The sequence below is a fragment of the Drosophila eugracilis genome, unplaced genomic scaffold, assembly GCF_018153835.1.
Source record: "Drosophila eugracilis isolate 14026-0451.02 unplaced genomic scaffold, ASM1815383v1 contig_2136, whole genome shotgun sequence".
In the NCBI taxonomy this organism is placed as follows: Eukaryota; Metazoa; Arthropoda; class Insecta; order Diptera; family Drosophilidae; genus Drosophila; species Drosophila eugracilis.
This window is the reverse complement of record NW_024573018.1, coordinates 260,464-278,510: the sequence shown is the minus strand read 5'-3', so window position 1 is coordinate 278,510 and position 18,047 is coordinate 260,464. Positions and strand designations below refer to the sequence as shown.

At 36.6% G+C, this 18,047-nt stretch overlaps 1 protein-coding gene across 3 annotated transcripts in view; it reads left to right on the top strand.

The window, feature by feature from the left end:
- The first annotated feature begins 341 nt into the window (after nucleotides 1–341).
- The window catches only part of LOC108102330 (integrator complex subunit 3 homolog), a 58,477-nt gene continuing 40,771 nt past the window's right edge, over nucleotides 342–18,047 (top strand). Inside the window, exons 1-2 of one of the 3 annotated variants that reach the window (XM_041818051.1) lie at nucleotides 342–618; nucleotides 679–1,289. In XM_041818051.1, the coding sequence (XP_041673985.1) occupies nucleotides 547–618; nucleotides 679–1,289 (683 nt within the window). In that variant the 5' untranslated portion in view covers nucleotides 342–546. The remainder of the gene's footprint in view (nucleotides 619–678; nucleotides 1,290–18,047) is intronic. The other 2 variants (XM_041818053.1, XM_041818052.1) reach the window with 2 other exon arrangements.

Here is an 18,047-nt window from a genome sequence, read left to right as displayed (position 1 = left end):
TATTTTTTTATTTAAATTTGGGAGGCCGAAATGTAATAAGCAACTAAATTCAAAAATTTTTGAAAAGTAAGTAACTTTTTATCTGCTTTTTAAATTTGCATATTTGAACTTTTTAAAGAACCCTTGTTAAAGAACCATCGTTAGCTTGTAAAGATGTAATTATTGTCGGTGGAATATTCGTGTTATCTAGATAGAAAATAGTTGCTACCTTCTTTGATCGTATATATTATATCTATCTCCCTATGAGTAGCTGATATGAAAAAACAAAATTGTATTTTATAGATATCAACCTTTTCTGTTAGGATGTGGTCTGTGCGCATATAGTATTAGAGTTGCATTCATTTATTAGCCCCATAGAAGCAACATATTTTGTCTGACTGGTGCTCTTTAAATCAAAACAAGTTTTATTAATCAGATGCTTATTTAAGTCTTCAAACGAATAAACTCCTATTGTGTAAAACTTACGTATGTAGATGATAATAAAGTAAAACAAAAGTCGCATTTAAGCGACAGCTGAAAGTAAAAAGTAAAATAATTAAAATACAAATGGAGTTACATCAACACACATCAAAATTGTTTGTCTGCTCTGCCGTTGATTGTAAAGATGAAATCGAAGAGGTGTGATCAATGAAATGTCATTGTATTTTCAATAGTCAAAATAATTTTTTTTTGTTTTAGAAATTTGAACGCTCGTTTATCAATCTGCAAATGCAAATTGTTGGACTTTGTGATAAGGAGATGCACGATCTATTGTCTCAAGTTGTGTGCAAAGACAAACAGTATGAAGAGATTTCAATAGGATTTCTCTACATAATGCTTACCGACCCTACTATGGCCCCCAAAACCTATCGCGACGTAACGCTCGTATCTAGGGACGGGATGAATGCAATTGTTTCAAACCTAACTTTGCTTGTTGCCGAGAAATATACTAAGCTGACGGAGATAGCACGAAGACAATTGATTTGGGTGTTACGGGAATTTGTAAAGCACCAGGTCCTTAATGTCGAAAATGTTATATGGAACTGCCTTCGACAGGCTGGTGGAGGAGATGCGTCACAAAAAAACCTTTACCTTGTCGAGAATCTTTTGGACATATTTATCGAATTTAGAACGTGGTTGGAAGGAAATCCATTCTTGGTTCAGTCTACAGTTTATAGCTACGTGCGCCTAATAGAAGACCATGCCAACCCTGCTCTAATGCCGCTCCGACAAAAAGAAGTAAAGTTTACGATATCGTTGATCCGAGAAAGGTTCCATGATATAATACCACTTGGAAGGGATTTTGTACGGTAACTGCAGATTTAAGCATATTGACAGTATTATTATGAGCTAATCTTCTTACAGCACGGATTTTACATAATTCCAATACTTATAAATTTGTTTTTATAATTACTTTAAAAAAATGTACACATCCTTTTTACGTAAGGTTGTAGCCTGGTCTGGCATGCCTAAACGGTCAGTGCACGTTTCCTTTTGGAAGTCGTTTAGCTCTAACAGTTACATATATATATGCTTATGTGTTCGAGCAGGACAAAAACGCTTTGTTTATTTGAATTCAATTTTTATTGGTACACATTTTCGTACCGTTAGCATTAACATAATCACAATTTCTAGAGACTACGCAGAAGTTTGAGTGTGTTGGTCGTGTTTTTTAATGCGGAAACAAACAAGATTTATTTTCAAAAAGACGCTTCCCACCTCTTGATTAAACAAAAACATCGACATGTTTAACTGAAAAAAAACATTCGAAAGTTAAGATAAAACATTCCACAAAATATCTTTTTTAAATGATTCTTTATTAATCTAAAATATTGTAAGAATAATTTTTGTTAAAAAAGCTGTCGATTTTTATAACTTACTCGTAGATTAAAAGGGTAAGTTCCATTTGTTGAAAAGTATGTAACAGTTAGAAGGAAGAGGTTGCGACCCTATACACTTCAGGATCGATAACCGAGTCGATTTAGCCATGTCCGTCTGTTCATATAGACGCTGAGGTCTGAGGAACTACATATAAGAGATACAAAGGTGGGATTAAATATTAGGATTCCTCGAGAGTTTATTTCAGCATCCTGCCGCGCACACTCTAACACTTACAAAACAGAAAAAACTGATTGCTGAATCGCAGAACACTCAGAAACTAAAGGAGCTAGAAAGGAGGGACTACGCATAATCTTCAGATGTCAGCGCATCTAAAAACAGTAGCCGGCTTCTTTAAAACACTGATTTTACGGTCACTATACGTTATAAAATGTTGGTATTAAGCATGTTGATTCTAATGATGCCCCCAATGCGTATTATTTTTTCCCCATCTGGCCATTTTAATGTCCATTCTAACCCTCATATCGCTAACTGTATCGTCCATAGTATTAAAATGTGTGTCTTCGTTTGACTTTGTATAACATTTTTAAGTCTGCACATAATTTATTCGTACACCCATGAGTGGCAAGTTTATTGCCTAATATCTCGAGAAATACGTAACGGAAATTAAAATATAATATCTGAAATGAAAGATACACATTTCGAGAATACATTTTAAACATAAAATTAAGAAATTTTAACTTTTATACTAGATAATTTTCTTAATAACACAAAAAAGTCATTTTTCACTCATTTCATTCGTACAGTTCTAATTTTTTACTTATATTTCTGAATCCAGCGGTAATCCGCGATTCTTTTTTGAACTGTACTTCGGAGCAAGCTACTATTCTCAAAGTTGTTCAGTTAGTTTCGCGGCTTTTTTTGCTGTAACTGGACAAAATGGGTAGGGGTCAAGATTTATCCCTACATTTTCGAAAAACTATAATAAGATTATATTTAGCAAACCGCAATTAACCCGAAATTGGTAGAAATATTGCCAAGTCATCTTCCACAACGCAAAGTTTGATAAAAAAAAATACGTAAAAACTGGAGAATTTGCAGTAGAACATAGAAAATCTTGAAGGAACTACATATTGACACCACGGGAGGAGCATAAATTTGTAAATACACCATTACAAAATCCCAGAATAACATCTACAACAATTCTTAAAACCCTAGAGAAGCCTTCGGAAAAAAAATTTTGAACCCAAACCATCCGGAACACCCTGCACAATGCTGGTATACATGGTAAAGTTGTTCGTAAAAACCCATTGATTTCTGATTATAACAAAAAATGCGTTTGGAGATCGCAAAAGTGCATGTAAGCAAGCCGGAATTGTTTTGGGAAAACGTTATATTTATTGACAAATCAAAAATTAAAAATTTTGGACACGACAGTCATATTAAAGTATGTCAAAAGGATAATTAAGCCTTGAAGGAAAAAACTTGATTCCAACTTTTAAGCACGTTGGATACAGTTAATAAATTTATGTATAAATACATTTTGGGACGAAATTTATTCTAAGTGCCCTTAAACTTGGAAAGAATCCAGCATATTTCGTATTTTAATAAGATAACGATTAGAAATATTTGTCGTATTTAGTGCAACAGTGGTTTTTATATCACTGCAAGGAGCAAAAACCGACTCTACAATCACCAGATTTGAGCCCCATAGAACATTTACGGGATATCGTCCAGAAATGGACAACATGTCCTCGAAGGAATCCCTAAAAACCGCATTAATACCTGAATGGAATTCAACCGATGCTGACGAGACGAGCAACTTTATAAAAAGGATCTGTCGACGTTTATAAGCTTCCATTAAGGCCAACAAAGGACCCACTAATGATTAAAGTCTTTAAATCTTTGGAATTGTTGTTTTTTTTCCACATTTTATGAAGTGTACGAATAATTTTTGTGCGTAAAAAAATGACATTTTTGCGTTATTAAGGAAATTATCTAGTATTTAAGTAAAAACTTGTTATTTTATGTTTAAAATATATTCTCGAAATGTGTATCTTTCATTTGAGATATTACATAAAAATAAACTTCCAACTCATGGGTGTACGAATAAGTTATGTGCCGACTGTATCTATCCGTTTACAAAAACAGCATATTAAAATCGGAGCAGTTGATAAGCTAATTCACATACATCTAATACATCAAACAGTTCACGATTTACTTATGTAATTTAAATTAGTTATTTTTTGTCATATTATTTTGGCAATTAGACGAATTTAACTCTGTAATATTTAAGGTAAATAAAAGTGGTCGAAGTAGCTTAGGTCTTAATTTATTTTTCAAAAATGCATTTTTTGAAAGTGGCTCACATACGAAGGCCAAAGAGAGATAAAGGATTCTATAAGAATCGATTCTATTCTAAAGAAAGATAACAGATTTTATAACATCTTGTATCTCTCTTTAGTCTTCCAGTGGTCAAAGGAAAAAGCGCCAAATTGGTTTGGCATAAGGGCCCAGTCCAATAGCTAAATGATATTACCAAAAACATTAAAGTTAAAAAATTTCGGGTTCCATAAACAAGTATCCTGAAAATTCTGAAAGCAGAATCAGTCCTTAGCATTTGGAATTGCTCGCCAAAAGCTTTAGCGCTCGCGGCGATACATTTCTTGATTTCCCTTTTCCGCTTTATTCTGTCACCAACTGCTATAGAATTTAGTTTATTTCGCACTTAGCAGGTCAGTAAACTTTCACTTTTCTTTTATTTGTAAAATGTTCTGCCGTAAGACGATTTTGAGCACTCCTGCCTTAAACGAATAGCAATTAATGTAATAAACAACTACCTAAATTCATAATTTTTCATCTGCTGTCCATTTTTTCAATTTACATGTTTTAAACAGCCGGTACATGCTTACAAACAGTATCATTAAAATTAAGAATGCTGATCCAATAACAAACGATAGGGTAAAGTGTATTAGTTGTATCTCTTAGCGTTCATACGGACAGACGAACATGCCTCAATCTACTTCGCTATTGATCCTGATCAAGAATATATATACCTTATATGGCTGGAAACGCTTCCTTCTACCTGTTACTTACTTTTGAACGAATCCAATATACCCTTTTAATCTACGAGAAACATGTATAAAACCCCAAGATTTTCAGATCTTTGAGTTTCCGCATATTTTGGGCATTGGAGTGGGCATGAAAGCATGGTGAAAAAATAATATGGATTGAGGGTATCGTTAGAAACTAAATTCTTAATCCCAACATTCTTTCACGTATAGTTACCTTTATATCAGTGTATTCAAGAAACCGGCTAACGTTTTTCGATGCGCTGGCATCTTATTAATAGTTCCTGAGCTATCAACGATTTCAGTTTTTGTCATTTGTGGGCGTTATAGTGGGCGTCGCCAGATAAAATTGAAAATAAAACCTTGAGCTGCGGTGGCATCTACAGAATATGCATATTTGATGCTAACTTTCTAGCTCTTATAGTTTTCTTTTCACCGTAGCTTTAGATCTTTTCTCGATGGTCTGAAAAGTTTTCGTCCTGAAAACAACAAGAAAGCCAGTTCAGTTCACTATTATCTTCTTGATCATCGTTTGGCCAAATATTTTCGGATTGGCCATTGAGGTTCATTTTTTCGCTGAGGCATGGAAAACTATGCTTGATTTGGTTGTAAGGTTGGATTCTCTTATCACGGCTTGATGGGGTAAATAATATCTTCCTGTTTTTATTCTACCATGTGTCCCAAGTTAATATATTTATGCATGATATTCATGAAATTTTCTTTAAGTTTCGCATATTTGTTTAATTCTCTTTCTTAAATTTAAACTCCAAAATCTTTATCATTATACCCGTTACTCGTAGAGTAAAAGGGTATATTAGATTCGTTGAAAAATATGTAACAGGTAGAATGAAGCGGTTCCGACCATATAAATAATATATGTATATTATAAATTAGGATTGATAGTGAAGTCGATTAAGCCATGTCCATCAACCTGTCCGTATGAACACTTAGGTCTCAGGAACTATAAGAGATACAAAGTTTGGTATAATGCATGCAGATTCTTGAGATGCCTACGCAGCGGAGGTGTATTTCAGCATCCTACCACACCTACTCTACCGCCCATAAATCACGAACTAAAATCGCTAAGATCTCAGTAAATATTAGAGCAAGAATGTTCGAATTACGCACGTTTAATCGTGAAATACTAATAAAATATACAAATTATTTTGGTTTGGAAAAGATAACGTTAAGCAGAACAATAAATAACAGTATAAGAAAAGATGACCACGTGTTGTCAAAAGCAATTAGATAATTTATATTCGTACCAAAATTATTTACACATCTATTTTAATTGACTGTCCAATTTTGATTGAATTTAAACAAAATATTTTATATTCGTATACTTACGTCACTTAGTAACGTGTTTCTCCACCATTGGAATTAATAACTGCTATGAACCTTGCGGTTATGGAAAGGCAAAGTTGTGCGCAAAATAAAGAGATAATTTACACTAAATTTCGGCTATACTTTTGTGGCTTCGGCGTTCACTATCAACCGTTCTCTGAATTTTAATAAAATTATATATTTCAACAATATTGAGATCGGGGCTTTGTGGGTCTCTTTTAACCAATTCGCTTTATTAAACGAATTAGATAAATTGTTAGCAATTACTTACATTCCAAACTCTGAAATCAACATTAATTGGAACTGCTGCGACTCACTGCCTATCAGAGAAATGATTTGCAAAGCAAATGAAAGAATTTATTTGTTCCAGGAAACTAGGTAAATCTCATAAAGGCATGCACAATGTAACGCTTGTGACAGACGCGGCCCTCTACATTAGAGGGTGGATTACCTAGCGACATCGGCTTAACAAAGTAACCAGAATGGTACGAGCTTTAAATATTTCGGAGTGCAACAGTGGCAAATGTCATTTACCCGGATAAGCGGCCACAACCGAAATAGCATCGAAGTGGCAAAAAGTCAATTGTTATACCTGTTACTCGTAGAGTATAATGGTATATTGTATTCATTAAAAAGTATGGAAGGCAGCTTTTCCGACCCTATAAATTATATATTTTTGATCAGGATCAATAGCCAAGTCGCAACATTTAATAAGTGTCAAATGAGGGTTTATTTTTATACCCGTTACTCGTAGAGTAAAAGGGTATATTAGATTCGTTGAAAAGTATGTAACAGGTAGAAGGAAGCGTTTCCGACCCTATAAAGTATATATATTCTTGATCAGGATGAATAGCGAAGCCATGAGCCATGTCCGTCTGTCTGTCCGTATGAACGCTGAGATCTCAGGAACTATAAGATATACAAAGCTGAGATTAACCATGAATATTCTTAAGGTCCCTACGCAGCGCAAATTTATCCATCCTGCCACGCCTACAAATCGCGAAAAACTAAATTGGGAAAATCTCAAGAACTATTAAAACTAGAACGTTGAAATTCAGAATGTATAATCTTTAGATAGCGCATCTTATGGTGGTAAGGCACATCCGCCCATACGCGCACAAGGATAAAAAAAAACGGGTTTCGCATTTTCTAGAAAAGCTGATATCTCGGTAATTGTAAGAGATAGAAAGTTCGGATTAAGCATGTAGGTTTTTATGATGCACCAAATGCAAATTCATTTTTCCCATCTAGCCACGCCCGCGCTAACGCATGAAAACCCGGAAAGTCAAAAATGCAAAAATCTGGACCTATAAGAGCTAGAAAGGTAAAAACACGTAATTAAGAGATGCCACTGCAACTTGTCAAGAGTTTTCATCCGGCAACGCCCACTCTAACGCCTACAAACCGCGAGAAACTGTGGCGTCTATAATATTATTATGAATGCGTTCGTTTGACCCTGTATAATTTATTTTTGTTAATATCTATCGATTTGCCAAAGATTTTTTAAATCGGAACATTATTTTGCTATTTATGAAGAAATTTAGGTTATAAGACCTCACATGGGCTACTACATGGACTATCAGTTACTCAACATAGTTTCTCTGATAATCGGTGGGGCCTTGTGAATTTCCACTAGCAAAATTAATATTTTAAAATTGTGTAAAACAGTAACGGGTATCTTATAGTAGCGGCACTCGACTATAGCGTTTCCTCTTGTTTTTGTTAATTTCTTTTTATTCTAAAAAGTATCGTTACAATCAATTAATGTTTAATTGATCAATTAAGATCGAAGTTTTCGGAGTAGGCAAATAGAAACCATTAATTCCCCCACCATCGATAGATATTTGCACTGGCACCCTCATACATTATTCATATCCACCTAGGATTTGTTCGTTGTGCTCTTTTTTCTTCTAATAAGCTCAATTCTAAAACCACTATATTAGGATCTAGGACTAGAACATTTAAATCAGTCTTGGAACAACTCATGTGAGAAAAATAGTTTATACTAGAAGACTATTTCAAAAGTCATATAACCCGAGAATGCGATAAAATTTTGTCATAACATAATTAAGAAAATATTTTTATTAACATAGTAAAAAATTTTTATATGTATAAAAGACTATTGTCAACCTTTTGTCCAAAAAATAAAAATAAAAAAAACGTCGTTCAGAATAGTTGATTTTAACAACGTAATTTTTTTGATCCACCTATGTAAGAATCTGGACGGAATAATAATGTATAAACAGTATTTGTTGTAGCCCGAGAAACTTTTTGGGTATCCTAAAGTCTATACCATTTTAAATATTTATTTTTTGGATTCATCTTTTAGACTCCACTTATAACTTCGACACCGCGTATTAAAATTATATGCCTAGAGGCTGGCAAGAAATACGACAGACGAATATGGTTTCACAGACCTCGATCTGCTTCTATATCATAATTTCTTAATAGCGCATTGTCAATTAAATTATTGTCAGGTCCTTTAATAGGATTGTTTAATCAGCCGTCTCCACTAATTTTAGGTCCGCTTGGAGATCAGATTCAATAATTTTACGAAAGACAATTTGGTTGGTACAGATGATTTAATAAAACACAAAAAAGTTCCAATAGTTTACTGTCTTAATTAAAGCTTAATACCTTTGAAAGGAAAGTGGTTAAAATTTATCAAAGTTACTTTATAACAAGAAAAAACGCTATAGTCAAGTGCCGCCACAGTTTTTTGCGGTTTGTGTGCGTTATAGTGGCTGCATGAAAATATCACTATGAGCTGCGGCCATCTCACGAATGTGTAAGTATAATCCGAACTCCCTGGCTCCCTGTAGTTACCGAGAAGTAAGTGTAAGTATGTGCCTAATCGCAACTGTTTATCACTTATAGGTTTCGAGATCTCAGGGTTTCTACAAAAAGCGAAAACTGTTTTTCGAGCTTGGTGGGCGTAAGAGTATTAAGAGTATACATAATTAATAGTTTGTTAGATTTTAGCGATTCGTGAGTTGTGGGCGTCAGAGTGGTTGCTGAAATAAACTTGCGCTAAGCTTGCCCTAAGATCTCAGCGTTCTTACGGAGAGACGGAGGTGGCTTAATCGACATATATATATATAGGGTCGGAAACGCTTCCTTCTACCTGTTCTATCTAATCTAATATACCCTTTTACTCTAAGAGTACCGGGTATAATCAAAACGCACAGAAGTACAGCTAGTGCAGCACTGAAGGTTTTATTACATATATATATTTATTTATAGTCCCACTGAATACAACCGTTTTCGAAACATATGCATAAATCTGAAGTATTTATATATCAGTTTCTTTTTTTTTTTGTCGCACGGAAAAGTAATTTTGTTTTACAACTACATTAACCATGCGTGTCTCAGCTAGTCTCTAATCTCACCTTTTCTCTTGCTATCTTAAAAACAAATATTGAGTCCATGCGATCTTGTGATATAATGCTTCGATTTGAAAAAATACGATCAGACGAATATGGCTAAAGGTTCGGACACGATTTCTTCTACTTGTTACATACTTTTACATACAAACTAAAACTAATACAATATGCAGGTTTAGCCTACGAGTAACTACTATACAACAAGAATGCCTCTAGAAAAGTATACTCTTTAAAAGATTTGTTGTTGAACACAAAACGAACTAACAACAAGAGGAAACGCTATAGTCGAGTGCCGACACTATAAGATACCCCTTACTGTTTTACACAATTTTAAAATATTAATTTTGCTAGTGGAAATTCCCCAAGCGGAGAAAGCACGTTGAGCAACTGATAGTGACGTCACTGCCCATGTGAGGCCTTATAAGTGAAATTTTTTCATAAATAGCGAAATAATGTTCCGATCTAAAAAATCTTCGGTAAATAGATAGATACTGACAAAAATAAGTTATACAAGGTATCTCTTATAGTTCTCGAGATCTTTGCATTTTTATATTTTCTGGTTTTGTGGGCGTTAGAGTGGGCGTGGCTTGATCGCTTATAATTACCGAGATATAAGGTTTTCCAGAAAAAAATGCGGAAACCGTCTTTTGAGCTTGGGCGTATAGGTGGGTGTGGCCGAACTGTACCACTATAAGATGCGCTGGCATACAAAGATCACTATTCTTGATCAGTATGAACGCTGAGTTCTCAGGAACTATAAGAAATACAAACTTAAGACCGTGAAGCATGAAGATTCTTGAGATCCCTACGCTTCGCAAGTTTATTTCAGCATCCTGCCACGCCCACCTTAACGCCCACAAATCACGAAATATCAGGAAGTATTAGAGCTAGAAAGTTGAAATTAGGTATGTGTAATCTTGAGATGCCAGCGCATCTTATGGTGGTACTATTATCCGGCCACACTTACTCTTACGCCCACCAAGCTTGAAAGACGGTTTTTGCATTTTTTTAGAAAAGCTGATATCTGAAAAAAGAAAATCTGATAGAAAGTTTGGATTAAGCATGTAGGTTTTTATGATACTCCCAATACGAATTGTTTTTTCCCATCCACCCTATCGATATCCTTTTTTTTCTTAATTTTTGCAAATCGGAACATTGATTTGCTATTTAAGAAGAAATTTAGGTTATAAGGGCTTACATTACTGAACAGCAAAGGTACCCAACTTCCGGACGAATGTAAACAAATTTGAGTGTGGTATTTTCATTTGGACATCACCAACTTGTGAAACATGACTCAGCTTTAACATTTTTGTAATAGCGTTTAGCTGTGCGATCCATGTGTTTACAAGAAGTTTCTTTGGCAGCGCCGTCGTATTTTGAGAGCATTTTCCTGGCCATGGCCAATACCGGTTCATTACTCCCAGCTGTCTCTCCTGGTCTGGCTATCCGTCCGAGACTGCTAAGTCGGTATTGCACCTACATAGTTGTGTTTGGTGTGGCAACATTGCCTTGGGTCGAATTGGTGTGCTGGCCAGCATTGTTTTTCCAACGAGAAACTTCTTTTTTAGACAGTCATTTTTCAATTGGACCAATTTTAGCTGACGCTTCAGGGCGTTCACTTGCATAGAAATTTCGAGAACATTGATGTTGTTCTCGATGTTTTCCCCTGGCAGAATGGCTCCGTCGTCAAGCTCCAAGCCGCTATTGGCGGTCTCTTCTTCTGAATCGGCAAACGAAGGGCAAACTCCACGGTCTTCAGGAGGTAACCAGACAATTGCGCAGATCAGATGCAGTGTAGTCATCGGCACACCCATGGTTTCCATTTCCTCCATCCACACATTTTCCAGGTCTGCATGATCCAATATGCTTGGACTAACATCTCGTACAGTTGTCCCGGGTCAATTTCGGATTTTTTGGCTGACCTCAGAAGTTGATTGACGGTTGTGGAAATTTTGTTAATTTGGTCTTGTACCTTATTATTGATATCTATTTGCCTATTGTTTGCATTTATTAATTGGAATTCCGTGAATTTAATTTTTTCAAAATCAACCGCATCTTCTGGTGTCCCTGCAACTACTTTCAACTCTGTTCCCAGGAAATCTAAGCTCCTAGCTACTCTATGGTGAATGCTCAACGAGTTGAGCAGGTTGCGTATGTGATTGGGGGAACATGTTGGTCATGCCATCAGTTTCCTTTACCACGCGCCTATGTGACCTTGTTGCCAAGTCTCCTGTTGGATTTTACTAAGACTTTGTCGCCAACTTCGAAAACCCTGTTCTGACGCGAAATGTTTTCCCTGGCTCTAAGCGTGTTCTGGGCACTTTTAATTTTGTCGCAAATGTCTCGTTGCATGTACTCATTCTCATTTTGTATAACGTCAGCTGGCCTAGTTCTCTTATTGAAGGCCGAGTGGATCGACTTGTTATACTTGGTGGTGGCTAGCAAGATCCCCTCCACGGTGTCAATTATGCCTTTATCAATCTTTAGGCATCTTGCTAGCTCGAGAAGAGTGCTGTGAAAGCGCTCCAACTGACCATTAGAGACACTGTGCAGGGGTGGCGTATTTGAAATGGCCACACCGAAATGGGCACTCAGCATAGACGAAATCGTATCCGAATTTAGTGATGGTTCATTGTCACAGTAAATTGTTTTCGCGTTCGGGAAGAAATTCATGAGCTGTAATAAGGCCGTTTTCAAATCCTCAATTGGCAAACGGTTGTACCACAGCAAACTTTGAGAACTTGCTATACAGGTGAGGAAGTATTTTTTATCTGTGGAAAAAATGTCTATATGTAACATTAAACCCGTATGAAAAGGGATCGGTGTCTCGCCTAACTATTGCTTCTTCGGGTGCCTGTCATATTTAGCCCTGGAGCACGTTTTGCAGTTAGTAACAATTTCGTTAGCTGACTTAGTCATTTTTGGGAAGTAGTACTCGGTAAGCACCTGCTTCACGTTCTCTTGGGCAGCTCTATGGGCCCTATTATGTTCAGCCGTGAGAATTTCTCTATCGCTGACCGCAAAAATGTCTGTTACACGATTCTTGCAATGCCAGAATTTTGTGGCCGGAAATTGCCGAACTAGTACGTTCTGTACACTTACCGTGTGTAAGTCGCAATGGATGGCGTTTACTCCTTTAGGAACAATTACGTTTGCGAGCTTATCAAGTAATGACTCCTTGCAAGAAAAGTTGATCGTGTGTTGTTTCTTGTTTCCGAAGAGGACGAATCTGCATTTGAACGGGAAGCGTGCCTCCTCCAAAGTTATTTGGTTTTGGAAGGAGTTCAGGGGCTTATCCGTTGTTTCTATTACATGGGTCAGGGAGAATTCGTTGTGTAGAGTGGCTGCGCACGATTCAGCCTCCCGTTCCCCTGTGACATTTAGTTTTTGCCGAAAAGTGAGCAAAAACTCCAGGTTTGTAGTAAAACGCGCACCAACTCGTCAAGCCCTTCCATCTTTCATTTTGCATTCCGATTGGATTCCGATACTGTAAAAATATTTTTATCTTTTACCGAGTATAAGTAGTGCCTCAATTTGGCCAAGGCCCAAACGATGGCTAATAGCTCCCTCTCATTTGTGGCGTAAGGAGATAGGACTGCACCAATACCATAGGCAGAGGCGTCATACACCTTCTTGTAGTCAGGGTATCTTAAGATGCCAGGATATCTCGCAGCTTCTAAAACTCTTTTTGCTCCATATCAAAGAACTGTACCGGAATGTTACGTAATCTAGGCCTACTAACACTTCCGTTTTCCCCTTTTAGGATGTCTGAAATGGGTCTTTCTATTGCCGAAAAATCCTTTATAAAACATCTATAGTAGGTCGCCAGGACGAGGAATATCTGACTTCGAATACGGATTTTTGTTCCGGAAAGTCTTGGATAGCTTTGAACTTCTCTGGGTCGGTTGTTGCACCGTTACCGGTGACTATGAACCCGAGAAAACTTACGCTCTTTTTGAAGAAACGCGATTTTTTTACTGACACTCTCACTGGCTTCGTAAAGACTCTTTAACACCCGACTCTTCGTGCGTGACGTGTGATTCCTCGTCTTCCGAAAAGATATTCACATCGTCTACATATACGTAACAAAACTTGACGATTTGTTCGCGTAAAATGTCGTCGATTGTTCTCTGAAATATGCTGGCTGCATTTTTCAGGCCAAAAGGGAGTCTTCAGAATTCATACTTTCCTCCATATTCCAAAAAGGAAGTTTTGATATTTGGCCTTGCCAAAGTTTCCCAATATCAAGGAGATATTCGGAATTCGGATATTCCAGACACCGATTTTCTATTGAGCTTGCGGAAGTCAATCACTAGTCGCATGTTCTTGTTGCCCATCTCATCATTTCCCTTCTTGTCCACTATCCATATCGGATTGTTATAAGGGGAGACTGATTTTTGAACTATATCATTATTTAATGGACTTTGAATTTCTCTATTGACAAAATCGGCCGCCCCCATGGGGTACGGGTACAGTTTTGCATAAATGGGTTCATCATTCTCTGGTCTCATGGTGGCTACTACTGACGTGTTATATGGCAGAGCCTCGTTAGGGTCCGCAAAGGCCTTTCGCCTCCTCTTTAGCATTTTCATGAAGGAGTCTTTGATGAAAGGTGGAGCACTAGAGCAATCTACGTTAGTGAGGAAAGTTTTTCGACCTTCGTGCCCCATTTAAGAATCCCGGTTTCTAAGCAAAGAGATGCCCCGAATGCTACGGCCGCCTGACTATACGTCTAAGTCGGGTGTAGTCCATGTTTCTGCCCTGTCGTCATTCATTACTTTTTATTATCAAAGGCGCTGAATTTGACGCGCAGCTATTTGCGTACGTAAACAAAAGCGTTGCATAAAAAAAACGTAAAGCTGAGCAAAGTTGCGATGCAAACGTCGCTGTATCGGGTTAATAAAGTGGAGTGAGGAGCAGGAAGAAAAAAATCCGAGACTGCTCGAAGCTAACACAATGAATTCATTTACAAGTACATAAACGACCACGTATAAAGGCCGAATAAAGTGCACCCGATTTTATTAAGAGGTTTATTTGCGCATTAATGAATTATTTTTCAATAGCGCTTTCGCGCATCTGCTAAGACTTTTAATGTTTCTAATTTTTCCACCTTTTATGTTGTTGCAATTAGTTTTAATGCCAGTATTTTATTCAAAACAAAAATAAAAAAATGCAAACAACACACAACATTTAATATTTCGTTATTTAATAGTTAATTCAAATCGTCAATTAATTAGTGTGTGGGAATACATATGTTAATTATGATGTAAAAAATGGACCTGCGTAAAAATTTCTGGCAGTGTATTTAATTGTTTAGTGACCCCGCAAATTTCATTTGTAATGATCGACTATTCTACATTTCAATAAAGACGCGTGATTAGTAGCATATTTGGTTTTCAGATTATTTAACTTTTGCATTGCCTAACCGGTTAATTCATCAGTTTCACTTGTTCTAACTTCTTTTGTAAGGATTGCTTAATAATCATCTCCGAGAACATTTAATATTTATAGATTACGAATAGACCAAAAATTAATAGATAATATTTAAAGCTACTCCGTTTATGGGGTTACCGAAGAGTTTGTCTTCGTTCGTTGCCTTTTTCGATGTCGTCTATGGGATGTTGTCCTCTAAGCCTCGTTGCTGACTTTGGGTTGTTTTGTCCTTGCTGCTTTGTCTTGGATTCAACGACTCTATTATACCCTTTTTCTCAACGAGTAACTGGTATAAAAACTTGTCGTGTTGATCCATGTTATAATACACAATTAGATCCCAACGCTTTCAGATTTTTGTTTTTATTTTTATACCCGTTACTCGTAGAGTAAAAGGGTATACTAGATTCGTTAAAAAGTATGTAACAGATAGAATGAAGCGTTTCCGACCCTATAAAGTATATATATTCTTGATCAGGATCAATAGCGAAGTCGATTAAGCCATGTCCGTCTGTCCGTCCGTCCGTCCGTATGAACGCTGAACTCTCAGAAACTATAAAAGATAGGAAGTTAAGATTAAACATGAAGATTCTTGAGGTCCATACCCAGCGCGAGCTTATTTCCGCATCTTACCACGCCCCCTCTAACGCCCACAAATTATGAAATTCAGTATGTATAATCTTTGGATGCCGGCGCATCTTATAGTGGTACTATTATCCGGCCACATCCACCCTTAGTTACTGAAGACGGCAATAATTTGTATTATTAGAAATATACTTTTCTAAGATTAAATTATTGGGATTTCCTTCCTTCCTTTCATGTAAAATTAATCGGTCAACCCTCAATGACCTGCTCATGCAATACAACTGAAGACACCCGAAACACTCAGATCAGTCGAAGACACCCGAAACACCCAACTCATTTCAAGACACTCGAATCATTTCAAGACACCCGACTCATTTCAAGACACTCGACTCATTTTCAAGACACCCGACTCACTTTTCCCAAAAACATGGGTGTCTCAGACACTCGCTTCATTTGCTATGAGTGTGTGTCGGGTGTCTGTTGAAAAGAGTACTGGGTGCGCAAGTGCACATTCTGGTATGTATAAACGTTGGATGCCAGCGCATCTTCTAGTCGTACTATTATCAGGCCACACCCACCCATGCGCACACCAAGCTCAAACGACGGTTTTCAAATTTTTAAGAAAACCTGATATCTCGGTAACTATAAGAGATAGAAAGTTCGGATTAGGCATGTAAGACTATAAGAGCTAGAAAGTTGTGCTTAAAAATACGTATTTTAAAGATGCCACTACAACTTGCCCCTAGTTTTCATCCGGCCACGCTCACTGAAATGCCCACAAACTGCGGAAAACTGTGGCGTCCTTAATATTAAAGTAAATGTCTTCGTTTGACCTTGTATACCATACCTTGATTTTGCAAATCGGAACATTATTTCGCTATTTGTGAAGAAAATTCGGTTATAAGGCCTCACATGAGCAGTGGCGTCACTATCAGTTACTCAAAATGCTTTCTCCGACAATAGGTGGCGCTTTGGGAATATTCACTAGAAAAATGAATATTTTTTAAAATTGTGTAAAACAGTAAGGTAAACAGTAAGTAAAAAATTCCTGGCCTTCACATGTTGCTCGAAAAGTTTTGGGGCTTCTTAAGAAAATTTGCGCAGCAACATCCGAGCGAATATGAGATCAGCTTCATTCCGCATATTTTAGGCATTGGAGTGGGCATAAAAGCATGGTGAAAAAATAATATGCATTGAGGGTATCGTTAGAAACTAAATTCTTAATCCCAACATTCTTTCACGTATAGTTACCTTTATATCAGTGTATTCAAGAAACCGGCTAACGTTTTTCGATGCGCTGGCATCTTATTAATAGTTCCTGAGCTATCAACGATTTCAGTTTTTGTCATTTGTGGGCGTTATAGTGGACGTCGCCAGATAAAATTGAAAATAAAACCTTGAGCTGCGGTGGCATCTACAGAATATGCATATTTGATGCTAACTTTCTAGCTCTTATAGTTTTCTTTTCACCGTAGCTTTAGATCTTTTCTCGATGGTCTGAAAAGTTTTCGTCCTGAAAACAACAAGAAAGCCAGTTCAGTTCACTATTATCTTCTTGATCATCGTTTGGCCAAATATTTTCGGATTGGCCATTGAGGTTCATTTTTTCGCTGAGGCATGGAAAACTATGCTTAATTTGGTTGTAAGGTTGGATTCTCTTGTCACGGCTTGATGGGGTAAATAATATCTTCCTGTTTTTATTCTACCATGTGTCCCAAGTTAATATATTTATGCATGATATTAATGAAATTTTCTTTAAGTTTCGCATATTTGTTTAATTCTCTTTCTTAAATTTAAACTCCAATATCTTTATCATTATACCCGTTACTCGTAGAGTAAAAGGGTATATGAGATTCGTTGAAAAATATGTAACAGGTAGAATGAAGCGGTTCCGACCATATAAATAATATATGTATATTATAAATTAGGATTGATAGTGAAGTCGATTAAGCCATGGTCATCAACGTGCCCGTATGAACACTGAGGTCTCAGGAACTATAAGAGATACAAAGTTTGGTATAATGCATGCAGATTCTTGAGACGCCTACGCAGCGGAGGTGTATTTCAGCATCCTACCACACCTACTCTACCGCCCATAAATCACGAACTAAAATCGCTAAGATCTCAGTAAATATTAGAGCAAGAATGTTCGAATTACGCACGTTTAATCGTGAAATACTAATAAAATATACAAATTATTTTGGTTTGGAAAAGATAACGTTAAGCAGAACAATAAATAACAGTATAAGAAAAGATGACCACGTGTTGTCAAAAGCAATTAGATAATTTATATTCGTACCAAAATTATTTACACATCTATTTTAATTGACTGTCCAATTTTGATTGAATTTAAACAAAATATTGAGATCGGGGCTTTGTGGGTCTCTTTTAACCAATTAATAGCTTTGATTAATCG